The sequence below is a fragment of the Lacerta agilis genome, chromosome 2 (genome assembly GCF_009819535.1).
Source record: "Lacerta agilis isolate rLacAgi1 chromosome 2, rLacAgi1.pri, whole genome shotgun sequence".
NCBI lineage: Eukaryota > Metazoa > Chordata > Lepidosauria > Squamata > Lacertidae > Lacerta > Lacerta agilis.
Window position 1 is genome coordinate 4,399,884 of NC_046313.1, and position 15,715 is coordinate 4,415,598.

At 45.6% G+C, this 15,715-nt stretch overlaps 1 protein-coding gene across 3 annotated transcripts in view; it reads right to left on the reverse strand.

Moving 5' to 3' along the window:
- DCTN2 (dynactin subunit 2) overlaps positions 1-15,715 on the reverse strand; it is a 44,032-nt gene that overhangs the window by 9,685 nt on the left and 18,632 nt on the right. For 2 of the 3 annotated variants that reach the window (XM_033137607.1, XM_033137601.1), the window contains 5 exons: positions 14,404-14,409; positions 2,869-2,965; positions 1,731-1,792; positions 717-815; positions 272-432 (listed from right to left, as the gene is read on the reverse strand). In XM_033137607.1, the coding sequence (XP_032993498.1) occupies positions 272-432; positions 717-815; positions 1,731-1,792; positions 2,869-2,965; positions 14,404-14,409 (425 nt within the window). The remainder of the gene's footprint in view (positions 1-271; positions 433-716; positions 816-1,730; positions 1,793-2,868; positions 2,966-14,403; positions 14,410-15,715) is intronic. The other variant, XM_033137616.1, reaches the window with a different exon arrangement.

A 15,715-nucleotide genomic window follows, 5' to 3' on the forward strand; every position in this document is an offset into this window, starting at 1 on the left:
TTCAGGAGAATCATCCCTCAACAAGAACTGGACTACGAGTTGTTTATTAGAGCGGGCCCTGAGCCATAGAGAGGACATCGAAGAACCTTCACGAAAGGTATTAAAAAGAGGGCAATCCAAAACCATGTGGTCAACAGAATCCGGTACATTCTGACCACAAGAGCAGAGTCTGTTCTGGAAAGGGGTGCCTCTAAACCTTCCAGATAGCACAGCGGACGGAAAGGCATTCAAGAGCGCCAACATAAATACTCTGCGATCCACCGTGACTTACTTGGCTAGAGCACCATCAGGATCTGTTAAGTTGATGGCTGCATCTGGCCCCAGCAGTTTCTCCAGGTGGGTGGAGACGAGTTGTTGTTTCAGGCTGGCCACCTGCTTAGCAAGGGCAACTGGTGTCAGTTTCTCCTCGGCAGCCGACTCCTTCACGGTGCTCTGTGGAAGAAGGGATAGAAGCATTGAAGGCCTGGCATTCAGTAACTGTTTGGGGGCACGGTCCTCTCTGATCCCAGGCTGCTCCCCCTTGTACTAATACTAACCACAGCAGTAAAGCACATAGTCTCAAGGCAAGGACAATTTATTGGATAACAAAGGCCTTCATTTTGCATTTGGGCCCCAGGACTAGACCAAGAAGATGGGTGGGTCCAAATCAATAGGGCCCACAGAGGAGCTGGAAAGGGGCCAGAAGGAAACAAGAACAGAGACCACCTTGATCTTACCTTGATCTTCTCAACTTCGGCAGTCAGCTCCTGAACTTCATGCAGCAGACGCTGGTATTTCTGCTGGGGAGTCTCCTTCACACCAAGGCCTTCCCCTAGCTTAAAAATAAAACAAGATTCTCAGGTCAACAGCAATACCAGATCTCTGGGGGGGCGGGGGCGGTTCTAGAGTAGCTAGCACAATTCCATCTCATCCCATCTCCTGTTGCAAGGCTGGCTCTAGGAAGATGGCTTCAGGGGTGGGATTTCCTCCCTACAGTTTTATTTATAGATGGGCCATTCTCAATTATTTCTGTGAGAGAGTTCTTTTTTGTATATATATAGAGTCTAGATGAGCAATGGGCAGTCTTTTTCAACCTGAGGGTCACCTTCCCATCTGGGCAACTTCCTAGAGGTGACACGTTAGTGGTTGATGGAGCCATAGGCAGAACTGGGCAGAGCAATTAATGGGAAGTTCAAGAATGCCATGAATTCCTGCTCCTGTGGAGCCCATGCCACAAGCTGGTCATCCATGGCAATGGCTAACCTGAGGAAGGCTGGTGGATGGGAGGTCTTGCCTCCTAGCAGATTTGGACTACAAGCCTATCCTGGCCCTGGGCCTTTAGGAAAATAGGTAGTGGATACAGAGGAAGCTGAAGCCCTATTTAAGGCTCATCTGGGCTTGCTGCTTGTTGAAGCAATATCCAAACCTGCCATGTGTAACTTCCATCCCAGGCTCCAGTTGGAGCTACTGAGAGTTTTCCCTGCATTGCTTTTTAGTGAACTTTGACCTTACATATATTAACCGACCCCTCTATCTGAACTTGCCTTGCTGGATCCTGGGCCTTGGCTAGACTTGACTCTTCTTTTTGGATTCTGAACTAATACTGGTGCCACGTGACCTCCTGCCCTGATTGTGTGCCTAGCACACACCTCTACTTAAGTCTACAATGTCATTCTCCAGCTGAGATCCCTGCTTGGTACAGAGCCAAGGTTTCCCTTTCGGTCTACAGTTCATCTGAGTTACTTACTTACCATTTCATAGTCTCCAGACTCGTAGCCAGTTCTCTTGGTTTTGCTAATACGATCAGAGAAATCTAGAAATCAAAAGACAAAAAAGGGAAAAAATATTTCTGTACTTTTAGACTGAACAGCCTCAAGTTTCCTATGTTTTCCATTAAACTTAAGTTACAGGATTTACAATTGGAGCTAGTAGTTCTTTAATCAGCAGCTCATATTTGTAGAGCGGACTGTTGCCTTTTCTACCAACTTCTCACAGACTTCATACCAGGGCTGAGACAGGCCTGGGTGCACAACTGTGCCTTCAAGTTTCAGGAAGACTGTTAGAAGCTTTCTTATGCCAAGCTAGGCCTGGCTCAGTATTGTCTATACCAGTGTTTTTCAACCACTGTTCCGTGGCACACTAGTGTGCCGCGAGATGTTGCCTGGTGTGCCGTGGGAAAAATTGAAAAATTCAAGAGAATTACTTTATATATAGTCAATATAGGCACAGAGTTATTTTTTTTAACATTTTCTAATGGTGGTGTGCCTCGTGATTTTTTTCATGAAACAAGTGTGCCTTTGCCCAAAAAAGGTTGAAAAACACTGGTCTATACTGTTTGGTAGTGGCTCTCTGGGTTTACAGACATGGGGCATCACCAGCCTTACCCAGAGGTAAGGAATTGTCAGGAATTGAATCTGGGACCTTCTGCATGGAAAGCAAGGGATTGGCTACTGAGCTTGATGCTGGCATCCACCATCTGTAAGGACCAGTGTTCAAAACTGCAGAAGAAACCCTGTTGCTTCCTCTGGTTCAGAACAAACCTTAAGATCTCCGATTCAAGGGCACGCTAACATCTTGTACGTCCAACACACACACACACACACAACCACTGAAAAATAGTCATGCATGTATTGTGCTGCATCTCACATCTGCAGGCAATGAGACAAATGACTGACAGACATAAGCTAAACTAGGAATAAGTTATTTGAAATGCTCAGTATGTATATAACCTTATTATTGTAAATTATTAAGGCATTTTAAACAAGGATCCTTGGGTTCTTTGAGGATTGCTTTGAATGTTTTTCTTTGGTACATTTTCTAGTCCGAATCTACTGCTCCCCCACTAGCCTGGGCACATACTCAAGAAAGGCCCTATGGAGAAACACTTACCTAGTCCTTTAGTGCCCACTCGCTTGTCCTTAAATTTGTCATAAGCCGCATTGGGGTTGACTATGATATGTTCCACACTGGTGCTAGTTAGCTCCTCCTGTGCAGAGAGAAAAACAAACAAATATCAGAGCACCCGCCCTTATTTTTCTCCGCCTCCCCAAACCACCCTCCCAACCTCAACCAACAGATTCCAAGCAATCGTCACAAGGGCCCAGCAGAACAGAGGAGATGCTCTGTTAGCAAACCTGACACTCTTGGTAGCCCCAGCAGGCATAATGTTGAAGTACTACTGAAGTGCTTAGTCCACAGAAACCACTAATGGTGCTGAGAAGCAAGGAGAGCTATTCCACCCACTGGCTGGAAAGGAATAACTTGGGTCAAACAGGAACTTCTCTCCCCTTAGGTCAGATTGGTACCTTGGTTCTCAAACTTAATCCGTTCCGGGAGTCCATTCGACTCCTGAAACTTTGAAAACCATGGTGCAGCTTCCAATTGGCTGCAGGAGCTTCCTGCACTCAAGTGGAAGCCGCGGCGGACATTTGGCTTCTGAAAAACGTTCGCACACCAGAACACTTACTTCTAGGTTTGCGGCATTCAGGAGCTGATTTGTTCGAGAACCAAGGTACCACTGTAGTCAGCTGGAAAGGGGTTGGTTGTTTCCCCCTATAGCACACGGCAGAGCTCGTTTGCTCTAGTCCCCTGAAACAAGCTGCTCTGCAATTAATTGTGGTGCACTGCTCCTGTGCATCTGTAAGAACCTGTAAGGAATCTTGTAAGGATTTATGCAAGCAGAATTTGGTCTTTAGTGATGGGATTACATTGGCTGGCTCTCTGGGCCCTTCCAGTCCTGCAGACAGTCATGGATCTGAATAGGGATGGCCAAATGGGCAGACCAACAAAGAGCATGAGTGACCAGTGCATCTCATATACATCTGACTGGCCACTGGGATAACAAGATGGCGGACTAGACGGGTGTTTGGCCTGATCCAGCAGGCCTCTTATGTACAAAAAAACCTGACCAAGAGACACTGGTTTGCATCTTCATTCAGACGCTAAGCTCTTTCAAATATTGGCTTTGAACATGCCTTGGACTCCAAACATGGGCTGGAACACCGTAGAGCAGTCCTCACCAACCTGGTGCCTTACAGATGTTTGGGGTTACAACACCCATCAGTCCCAGACAGCACAAAGGCTGCTCTAGGGAAGCCAAGAGAACTACCACTGTTTCACTTTGGCTATGTCCACACAGCTATCTAACAAAGCCTGTTTTGGCTCCTGGGTTGTTCTGAAACACAGAGCAAAGATGAGTACTGTTTGAGGTAGGGTGGGGTGAGGCAGCACTTCTGCTTCTGAACTGTTCATTCTTGTGAACTTTTTATCAAAGGAGTGAACACACATGAGCCACTTAAAAAAGAGAAGATGTAGACTGCCTGCCTGATGTGCAAGCCAACATGCTACCTAGAGTCCTAGACACAGGAAAACTCAGCCATGTGACTCTCTGGTTCAGAGCATGGAGGTCTGCAAATCACAATGCAAAGCTGCTGGGTTCTCTCTGTAGGTGAAAGACCTGCTTGGATTGCCTGTAGAGAACTACATCTGCCTTCTTCACCCTTAATAGCCAAGGACAACATGGTATGCTAAAATCAAGTACTGGTGGGCACCTCCCCATACGCAAAAACATCCATATACCGGTAACATTAGGCCGAGGAATGCCCCGAAGGATGGAGACAAGAGTGTGTTATGAAAAGGCTGCTGTTACATGGCCAGGCAGTTATTGACCTGGTAAAGTTGAGTGTTCATTTAAAACAGGAGTGGGAAGGGTTAAAAAGGGGATTATATTAATAAGACTAACAAACCATCTGGCCTTTCTGGAGGGATTATGTGACAGCCCCTACCCCCTTTTCAAAACAGAAAAAAACATCAGCAAGGACGGGGGTGGAATTCAGACAACAAGTATATTTTGTTTTCCAATAATGGGTCTCACAGCTCCCTGGGTGAAGTGGCTATCAAATGCCAGCCAAAGCAGCATTTCCTTTTTCTTCCTGTGAAGGAGATGTGCGAGAGCCAATTCCAGCAATCAACATACAGGAAATTTAAAAAAAAAACTGGTTCAAATAAGAAGTTAATTAAAGTGCAGGGAGGAAGAGAAGGCTGGTTAATTACCCACCGAATTTCCATTACATTTAATTGCTTTAGATCCCACTCCAGGTGAAAAAGTGACATGCAGGTTCCAGAGGTATGCAGGATTACAAGAGAGCAGCACTTTGCAGGACATTCACATGCCTGATCTAGGCTGCTGCAAATGTAACCAACCCAGGGGTGATAAAAAAATACAGGTTTATTAGTCATGACAGCTTAATATTACCTCCGGTATCAGAGAGGCTGTCTGCCTCTCAATACCAGCTGAGGACCCTGAATGGGAGGGGGCTTGTGTGCTCAGGCCTAGCTTGTGGGCATATATATACATATGCATACACATATACATACACTGCCCTTCACCCGAGGATCACAGGGCAGTTTACAATATAAAAACGCCCTGTTCTCGTGCTGCCACGCGCCCTGGACTTCTTGTGGATTGGACACACAAAGAAGGGCCTCAGATGATGATTGCAGGGCTTGGGTCAGTTCATATGGGGAGAGGCAGTCCTTGATGTATCATAGGCCTCTGGTTAACCCCTATGGAAAACAGGATGCTGGACTTGATGGGCCTCTGGCCTGGTCCATCAGGGGCTCCTCTTATGTTCTTACACCTGAGATGGTTCCACTGAAAGGATTTTGAGGCTATCTTTGTGTCCTGCCACAGCCTCTCCTAAACCAAAGGAGTTCTGCAAAGGAGCAAGCTGTGCACAGCAGAAACACCAGGTGGGGCTAGCTAGGTTTACATGGTGGCTTTGCTACTTCAGAGCTTCCAATCAACATTGACAATGGTTTTCTGCAGTGCTTGCAATTCAGGCTGTGACAGAATCTAAGAGGGTTACTTGCCAGAAGGCACAGGGGTTTTAAGGTGGAACCTGGCAGAACCAAGAGCTATCCAAACTAGAAGCAGCTTGAGTACAAAGAGACCTGAGACCTGGTGGCCTGATGGAAGCAGAACAGGTCAGAACTTACCGGTAGCTCCCAAACACCCAGCGTCTTGCTCCAAGAGAGGACAGCAAGGGAACAAGACAGCCATGTGTACATTAGGACGGCTAGCCATTGCCCTGCTAAGGTGTGGCAAACTGCCATGAATCAATGAGGTGTCTCTCCATTGTTGTGGCTGGGTGCATTCATTAACCCAGAAACACCAAGCTGTTGAGAATCAGAGGCAGCTTTGTGCCATATCTGAGATGAGTCCTCAGCAACAGCACCCCACGCCAGCTGAGGCAGCTGTTGAGTTGGTTTTTTGTTTTTTTACAAAAATTCCAAAATAACTGTGATTTTTTTTGATTGACTTGCCGCCTTTCGGAAATCCCCCCCCCCCCGGACATCAATTCCGCCTTTGAAATCCTGGTAATGTCAGCCCTACCCTAGAAAAGAAGGTCCCTTCTCACTTAAGGGAAGCACCACTCTGCATTTGAGCTAGAGAGAGCTCTGCTATTGACTCTTGCTAAGTGCTAGAGAGAGGCAGGCATTCTGCCAGTGCTCTTGGAAGCTGCACGGTGGCTGTAATGGGCTCTGATGGGAAATCTATGGCTGCATCAACGCCAGACTCTTTTTGAAGAGCTATTACAAGAGCCTCATATTCTTGCTCCTTTGGTCCTGCACATTAAAGACGCTGGAAGAGGCTGTTCTCAAAACAACAATGGCAAAAAATAGCTGCATCAGATTAAAGTGGCTAAGAAATCACAGCACAGGAGGCAATTGTTACAAGCAAACAAATACATGTGCTCCACCAGGCAGGTGTTATCTCTATATGACCTTCAAAGGATGCCTTGAGATCACTGCATCCAAAGACTTCTCACCAGCGTCTACAGTGTTGAACACCTTCATTAAAAGCAAGGTGCAGATAAAGCCAGAGGACCTTATCAGGCCGTTTGGGACTCGCACATCACCCCACCTTACTCTGTGGAAATGAATATACGATCGTCTGTATTGACAAGCGGGAGTTTGGAAATTTCTCATCACAGGAAGTTACTTTTACTCTATCTTTAAATCTTACAGAAAACTGTTTTAAAATGGCAACTCAGTGGAAAATTCATCAACTATTAAATAATTAATGGCAAATGTTGGATATTGATGTTAGAGGTGACCTTGTCCCCTTGCCGTGATGATGTGCAAAGGCAAACAAATACTGGAATATTGCTATCCACAACAACGAACTGTCACCCATCTACAGATTACCTATAAATCATTTCATGGGCCATTGAACAATACAATATGAACACTCAAAATACCATATTTTTCCATGTATAGGAGGACCCCTATTCTGTTGAACCCCAAATTAAGAAATCAATATTTTGAACATCAAACAGAACTTTGATATTTTATTAAATATTCAAAGCACCAGTATATTTAGTACTGTATCTTTAAACATCAAACAGTACTTTTTTTTTCATTTAGAGTGCCTGGGAGTGCTCTTTCTCTGCCTAACCTGGCTTTCCGCAGCAGTCCGCATTGGTTGGCGGAAGTGGCAAGTGAAATGAAGGGTGGTTCCGGCAGCTTCTTCACAGCACCTGGGGAGGGTTTCTTTAATTTTGAAAAATGTCCAGGGTTTTTTGTACTGAATGGGTGCATTCCCTTTGAATGGAAACTGGGAATGGAGTGTGCTGGGTAGGACCCCACAGGTGAGAGCCGAAGGGTGTGTTTCTGTGTGCGAGTGTGTGTGCGAGATAGGAAGGGAGGCTGGAGGAACTGGGAGCAGCGGCAGCGGCAATGGCAACACGTGAAGCTCATGATGCCCGGCAGCTGTCCTGCTCCGCTGCCACCGCCAAGGAAGCACCAGATGAGAGACGAGGAGCTGCTGGCTGCCTCTGCAGCCCTCTTGGCTCTGGTCTGCTTCTCCACTTGCAACCTCCCAGGCATGTAAGTGGCAGGTGCCGTTCCTGGGCCTTGGAGGAGGAGGGAGCAGCTGCAGGGCCTGCTCAGCCCCCTTTCGGTTGGTTGGGTGGGTGGGTGGGGACAAGCACCACTTTTTTGGTGCATTGTCTGGAGTGCCTTTTCCAAGCTGCGCTGCACTTTTGCCCTTTCAGTGGTTGTTTGCAAAGCTCCCACTGCCAAAGTGACCCTCCTCATCCTCCCTTGCAGGCTTTAGATAATGTGTGTGTGAGGGGGTATGTGTGGGTGGATGTGGGTGTGTGTTTTCTCCCAAAATAATATCTTGAAATATCCCCAGGCTTCCTACATTACTGGTAAGAAGTGTTTTTCTTAACCATCCGTGTATGAGATGACCCCCAATTTTTTACTAATTTTTTTAAAGCAAAAAACATCGGTCTTATGCATGGAAAAATATGGTAATATTATTTTACATTTATTGGTAGCAGCGAGCCTGACATCTACTAACTATTAGAAATCAATGTACAGAAACTACAAAGGAAGTGGGTAATGAAAATCTGGAAGACAAATTAGTAACATCAGTAGTATCTACCGTATTTTTCTGTGTATAAGACACCCCCATGTATAAGACAACCCCTATTTATTTGGAACCCCCCCCCCCAAAAAAAAAACCAGAAGTGAAAATCTGGATGATTGGCAGCAAGTTGTTGGTTTTTTTGGGGGGGGGTGATTGCCCTCATAATTTCCAGCATGAGGTGCATGCAGTACACCGTGGTGCAGAAGCAAAGGCAGTGGCTGGGGCACAGCAATGTCCCCCCTTGGTGGCAGCTGCTGCTGCGGGGAAGCGAGGGGAAGGAGGCTCCCAAACAGGATACCAAGGAAGAGTCGGAGGAAGGCAGCCAGTTGCTAGCATGCAGCCCGGATGGGGAGGAGAAAGGGGGGACGGCAGCAGCAGGGACCGCCTCAGCCTGCCCAAGCCAAAATCCCGGACATATGCTTAAATATTTAAAAAATCCCCTCGGATGCCCATGTTCCGTGTACAAGATGACCTCCAATTTTTTTACTATGTTTTTATAGCAAAAAACCTCGTCTTATACACGGGAAAATACAGTAAAAGGTTACCAGTTAAGTTACTGGCTGCGAATGAGCTATGAACACCAGTGATTTGCTACCTAAATGCTAGTACAGGTGTAGCTGACATGGTGCTCTCTAGCACAGCACATGGCAACTGCAACAACTGGGAGAAAAATCACTCTCAGCAATTTTCAAGCGTTTTGTCAGGGGGAAAAAAGTTTGGGAACCACTAGCCCTAGTTAAATTTCTACAAGGCAGGCTTGAGCAGTATGTGGAACGAGAACTCCCAGAAGTGCAAGCTGGATTTCGAAGAGGCAGAGGAACCAGAGACCAAATTGCGAACATGCGCTGGATTATGGAGAAAGCTGGAGAGTTCCAGAAAAACATCTACTTCTGCTTCATTGACTACGCAAAAGCATTTGACTGTGTCGACCACAGCAAACTATGGCAAGTTCTTAAAGAAATGGGAGTGCCGGATCACCTCATTTGTCTCCTGAGAAATCTCTATGTGGGACAAGAAGTTACAGTTAGAACTGGATATGGAACAATTGATTGGTTCAAAATTGGGATAGGAGTACGACAAGGCTGTATATTGTCTCCCTGCTTATTTAACTTATATGCAGAATTCATCATGCGAAAGGCTGGACTGGATGAATCCCAAGCCGGAATTAAGCTTGCCGGAAGAAATTTCAACAACCTCAGATATGCTGATGACACAACCTTGATGGCAGAAAGTGAGGAGGAATTAAAGAACCTTTTAATGAGGGTGAAAGTGGAGAGCACAAAATATGGTCTGAAGCTCAACATAAAAAAACTAAGATCATGGCCACTGGTCCCATCACCTCCTGGCAAATAGAAGGGGAAGAAATGGAAGCAGTGAGAGATTTTACTTTCTTGGGTTCCATGATCACTGCAGATGGTGACAGCAGTCACGAAATTAAAAGACACCTGCTTCTTGGGAGAAAAGCAATGACAAACCTAGACAGCATCTTAAAAAGCAGAGACATCACCTTGCCGACAAAGGTCCATATAGTTAAAGCTATGGTTTTCCCAGTAGTGATGTATGCAAGTGAGAGCTGGACCATAAAGAAGGCAGATCGCCGAAGAATTGATGCTTTTGAATTATGGTGCTGGAGGAGACTCTTGAGAATCCCATGGACTGCAAGAAGATCAAACCTATCCATTCTTAAGGAAATCAGGCCTGAGTGCTCACTGGAAGGACAGATCTTGAAGCTGAGGCTCCAATACTTTGGCCACCTCATGAGAAGAGAAGACTCCCTGGAAAAGACCCTGATGTTGGGAAAGATGGAGGGCACAAGGAGAAGGGGACGACAGAGGACGAGATGGTTAGACAGTGTTCTTGAAGCTACCAACATGAGTCTGACCAAACTGCGGGAGGCAGTGGAAGACAGGAGTGCCTGGCGTGCTCTGGTCCATGGGGTCACGAAGAGTTGGACACGACTAAACAACTAAACAACAACAGACCTAGGTTATTGCCCATAATCTAAGGTATGTGCTTCTGAATGCAATGCAATGCTCAGGAGCTTGGTGGCAGAAATGTATGTGTTCCTTGGAAGAAAAGCCATAACAGCAAGAGTGTCCTCAAAGCTTGAAAGGCACGGCTCCATGGTATCACGGCTTCTCCCCTTGTTTTCAACAGGTCTACTCTTTTACCAGTTCCTCTTTTTAGAACATAAAACTAAGCCTCAAGGCAACTCACACTTAGCCATGGTTTTATAATTGCAAGGTAGGCAATTATTTCAACTGCAGGTAGCAGCAGCATTTCACAGCAGGCCCTGCAAACTGCTGGATTTTAACAGCAGTTGTTAATATTTGAAAAATCTCCTCACCCCTGATAAAGGACTTAAAGCAGTATTTAGAAAACCCAGTTCATCTTAGGGGTCCTGGACCGTACAAACTTTGATGCACTACAGCAGGCATGTCCAACAGGTAGATCGTGATCTACCGGTAGATCACTGGACGTCTGTGGTAGATCACCAGAAGATTAGTGGCTCCCCCCAAAGAAGCTAAAAAACTTAGGCTCCCCTAAAAATCTTTGTCCTGCACCCCTAAAATGACTTGAACCACCAAAAATTGGGCTTTCCTTCCTAAAAAAAAAGCTCAATGTCGCTTTCCTCTTCCCTAAAGAAGCTCAACAACTTTGACCTGAACCCCCCAAAAGGGGGTAGATCACTGCCAGTTTTTAACTCTGTGAGTAGATCGCGGTCTCTTGGAAGTTGGCCACCCCTGCACTACAGTAACACGTCAAGCGGCAATTACAAGCTAATCCCAAAATGCCTTGGCATGGATTCCACCTAGAGGTCACAGGCCATATCTGAGCTAAACAGCCATAATGGCTTTAAGATTAACACAGCAGTCTGGAAGAATCAGCTGCATGCTGATATTTAAATGCATGCACTGAGTCCTCTTAGCAACTCTATAGTCATTTCATGCTACTGGCACATGTGCTGTTTTTGTTTTAGAAGATCAGGATGCTGCTGTTAGAGAATGGCACACGGAGCTACTGCTCCTTTGGTCCCAGAGGAGAGCATCTCACTTCACCCATGATGTTCTTCACCCATGATGTCCAATTTTAAATGGACACCTTCAAATGTGATGTGTGGATACAGCAAACATGCACACCATATTTCTACTCTCATCCAGAAGCTGCAACTTCAAGGTGCAGCACTCTATTGTGCATAGAAACTCTGTGGTAAAACCATTATTGCCTCTGCAAATTATGTCAAACAGTCCTACGAAGTGCAGAATTACTATACTCATTGTACATGAAAATGCAAAACACGGGGTGGGGTGGGGTGTGGATTTGTGAGGGAGCCTATGGCAGCAGTGAATAGTCTTAATAACTATCAGGAATCCTGTGCTATCTGCCTCCCCCCCACTTCGGCTATCAGAAAATCCTAATTCTGCAACCGGAATAAATTATGCAAATTATACCCTACATTGTGAACTCATTCTCTGAGTGTACATCCTCTTGTAGCCAAAATGGCACTATTCCCATATAAGGGAGGGGGTAGGAGGCTTAGGGTGGGGGGGCGGCAAAGTTTACAGCAATGGGAGAAAGGCATTCTTAGGGGCTTTTAAAAATGGTTTAATGTCACACAAAAAATCTTTAGAAAAACAGTTCAGTGAGTCCTGAGCATGCCCCAAAAGAATGCTGACAGCATTCTGGAGGAGCTGCCAAGGAAAACCGGGGAAGGGGGGGTGGAGGGAATATAGTTTTTAGGAAAAGTCCACAGCTGTTTGGTTTGAACCCTGAACAGGAGCACTGCATACTGCAACTTTTTTGTTGTGGGCCTACCTGCATTAATATGAATATGAGAAATGGATGAAGAGGGCCACAACACAGTATTCAAGGCTTCACCCATCACAGCCCTAAGAGCTGCTCCTGAAACCGGGGAAATTCTCTGTAGTAGTATTTGATGAAGCACATGAGGTTGTAGACAGAACAAGAAATTAGCTATTCCTCTATGTGAACATGGAAATGCCATAAAAATGTGAAAGGGGCTGATTTTGGTTGGGCAATCTGCACAGTTGGGAGAACATAAGCAAGGGCCCTACTAAAGTGATCCTTCTCTGAATTTTAACAAATGCTGCCTACCCATATTTCTTTTTACGGAAACTATAAGTTCTGTTTCAATAGCAGCCACTAAATTCTGCATGAAAGGCCCTATGGTGTGTCCCAATGCCTCAATGGAGCCAACCAAAATGTGACACCTGCACCCCAGTTTGTGTGGCAAAATACAATCCCATACAATTGCAGAGTTGCAAGGACACCCTGGAGGTCATCTAGTCCAACTCTGCTCAACTATAGCATCCCTGGCAGAAGGTTCTCAAACCTCTGTTTAGATACTTCCAGCAAAAGAAGAGAGCTTGCTATCTCCCAAGGCAGGCTATTGCACTACCAAACAGCTTCTATAGTTATGGAAATTTATCCTGATGCAGTGTCTCTCAAACTCTTCCACTGACCCCTCATGGACCACTCAGAAATTGCCAGGTGTCTCAGCGGACCACTTAATAAACATTTTCTTTTGTCCTACAAATTCAAGCACAAATGTAACTCATGCTTTAATAACATCCCCCCTTCAGTGCCACTTTATGACCATCACAAACCCTAGGCCAGTCTTGCCAGCCTGTTTGAAAGCATATGCCCTGGTCAAAACAGCCTAGATATCTGTTTGTGCGTGTGTGCATGTGTGTGTGCACACATAATTGATAGGTACAGAGCCAAGTACAGCTATTTTCAGTTGTCCCCCCCCCTTTTTTATTTGTTGACTACCTGCATGGAGCCCATGGACCACTAGTGGTTTGCACATCTCTGTCTGAGAACCTCTGTCTTGATATTTAGCTGAAAATGGCTGTCATTTCCGCCCACTGATTCTAGTCCTACCCATTCTGAGGATTGCTTCCAACCTAAGAGGACACAGCACCCTCCTGAGACATAACCAAAGTTGGCCATGCCTACTCTGGAGCACCAGAGAGTCACAACTAGACAGTCCAAGCTGGAGGGAAGGCATTGATGTCCCCCAAACATTTCCTTTGGTTTTACATGACAGATGAAAATTTTGTTGTGGACTGACCATTCTGACTCATCTCTGTATTGTTGGGATGGGGATTACAGAATGTGATGTCACCCCAGATCAGACTAGCTAACAATCTTGATTATTCATCTGATATTTGGAACAACGCACATGGTTTTGGCCACCCATCTGAAAAGCAAAAAGCAAGCTGGGAAATGTGCAGGAAATGACTGCCGTGAGATGTGATGACTGCCAATAACCTAGACCTAGGTAGATTTACAAGATTCAGGGGGGGGAAATTGAAAATATTTAGCTAAGTGGAGTCTCCATGTTCAAAAGCAGTATGACTGTCAAATAGCAATTGCAGGGGGTCAACACTGGGACAGGGGGGTTATTACTCTCTTAGTTTGCTTATGGGCTTTCCAGAGGCATCTTGTTGGCCACTATGAGACGCTGAACTAGATGGACTTCAGTCTGATCCCACAGGGCTTTTATTCTCTTTTGCTGAAAGTGAACTTTGCTCTGAAAGACTGATAAGATCTAAAGGGCATTTCTGCATTTTAGTCATTTGTCATCAGCTTATACAAGATGACATCCTGAATACTACCAGCAGCTAGGAGGAACTGTTATCAGAATTCTACCAGAGCCAGCCCAACCGTTAGGGAGAGTGCAGTGGCAGATTTAAGTAGCCACAAAAAGTGGCAAATCAGCCAATAATTTACTTTATTAGCAGATGTTCATTTTACTTGGGTGAGCAGGAAGCCATTTGGATTTTGTGTCACACAAGCCACAAAATGTCTTTGCTAAGGCCACGAGAAGAAGCTTGCTGCAACACACAGAAAACTGCTTTTTCAAGCCCTCCAGAGTGGCAAGATTTGGCAAAGAGAAAAGGTTAGCAACTAGAAGTTTATCTGCACAAACACCAAAGCAGACGGAAGGCGCAGCTCCTTACCAGCTCCTTGTGTTTCCACCAGAGATGGAAAAAGGAAGGGGGGGAGTTAAGAAGGAGAGGGGGAGAGAGATGGGGGAGAGGAGGGGAAGAAAAGACAAAAATTGTATTAGAAGGTTGTCACATGCACTACACACCAAAAGTTCAAACATATTTGCAGCACAAGAAAACCCATCTCTGCCAAGCCTGATCCCCCACTCCAGTGTTTTATTGCTTCCAGTACCTTTGGTGGTACTTTTGGGAAGGTCGCAGCAAAGGGGGTTTCTTGAGAAGGGAAGTAATGAAGTTATGCATTCCCATATACCATGCAAGACTGCTATGTGGTTACCAAGTTAAGAAATACAGCAGCGAGGTGTTAAGGTGAAGCCACTATGCTCACAGCGCATGGGAAAAAATGAGATGGAGCAGTGTAAGTGGCATGTTAGTGCTGGCACAGAGCATCCAAGCAAGTGCTGTATCCTCCTCCTTAACCTGCTGTAAGAGTCAAACAAGAGCCTTCCTAAATGCCTCTCCTTCCAAGAGGGTGGGTGGCCTTCAATAATTAACAGGAAAATGTTGTTTTTGCTGCAGTTTTAGATGGCGCCCCAACAGATCAAGCACAAAGGCCCAAGACTTTGAAAGAGAGGCATCTGAAGGCAATTATGGAAAGCAGAAGGTGGGAGGAGAAGATCCAAAAGAAGAACCGTCTCCTTTCATCCCTCTAGTTTGGGGAAATGAGATGCCAGTTTTTAAGCGGAGAAATATCTAAGGCTCTGGAGGGGAGGTAGAAACTTCAGGGGTGTCTGGCTGCAACTCTCTCTCTTACCTGCTTGCTTGAGGTTGAAAAGAACTGGCGAGGAAATGATACTGCTTAATTCACACTGAACTTTAAACAGGTCTAGAGCTGCAAGATGCGCCCATGTTGCCTGAAATTGTGTCTCTGCATCTTAGGGCTCATTCACACTTCCATTTGCCCTGCTGCTTTTCCCTGGGGAAACTCATGGTTTAGCACTGAATTGGAACACACAGAAATCAGGTTTTCTGCAGATTGCTCATTTGTTCTGAGCTAAAGAGCAGGTTTTCCAGGGGAAAACAGCAGCGCAAAGGCAAAACCACTCAGATCCGTGCCTAGAAAGTGTGGGACAAGTGGAAAACTGCTCAGACCCATGCTTTCTAGGCATGGGACAAGCAGAAGTGTGGGATAATAGAATATCCCAGGAAGTAGTTCTTCACAAATACAAATACACTACATTCTGAGAGAGCTGCAAAGGCCTTCCAACTGATAGAATGATGATTCGCAAGTACTTAACCTCTGGAGAGTTTGTTCTCTCCCTCT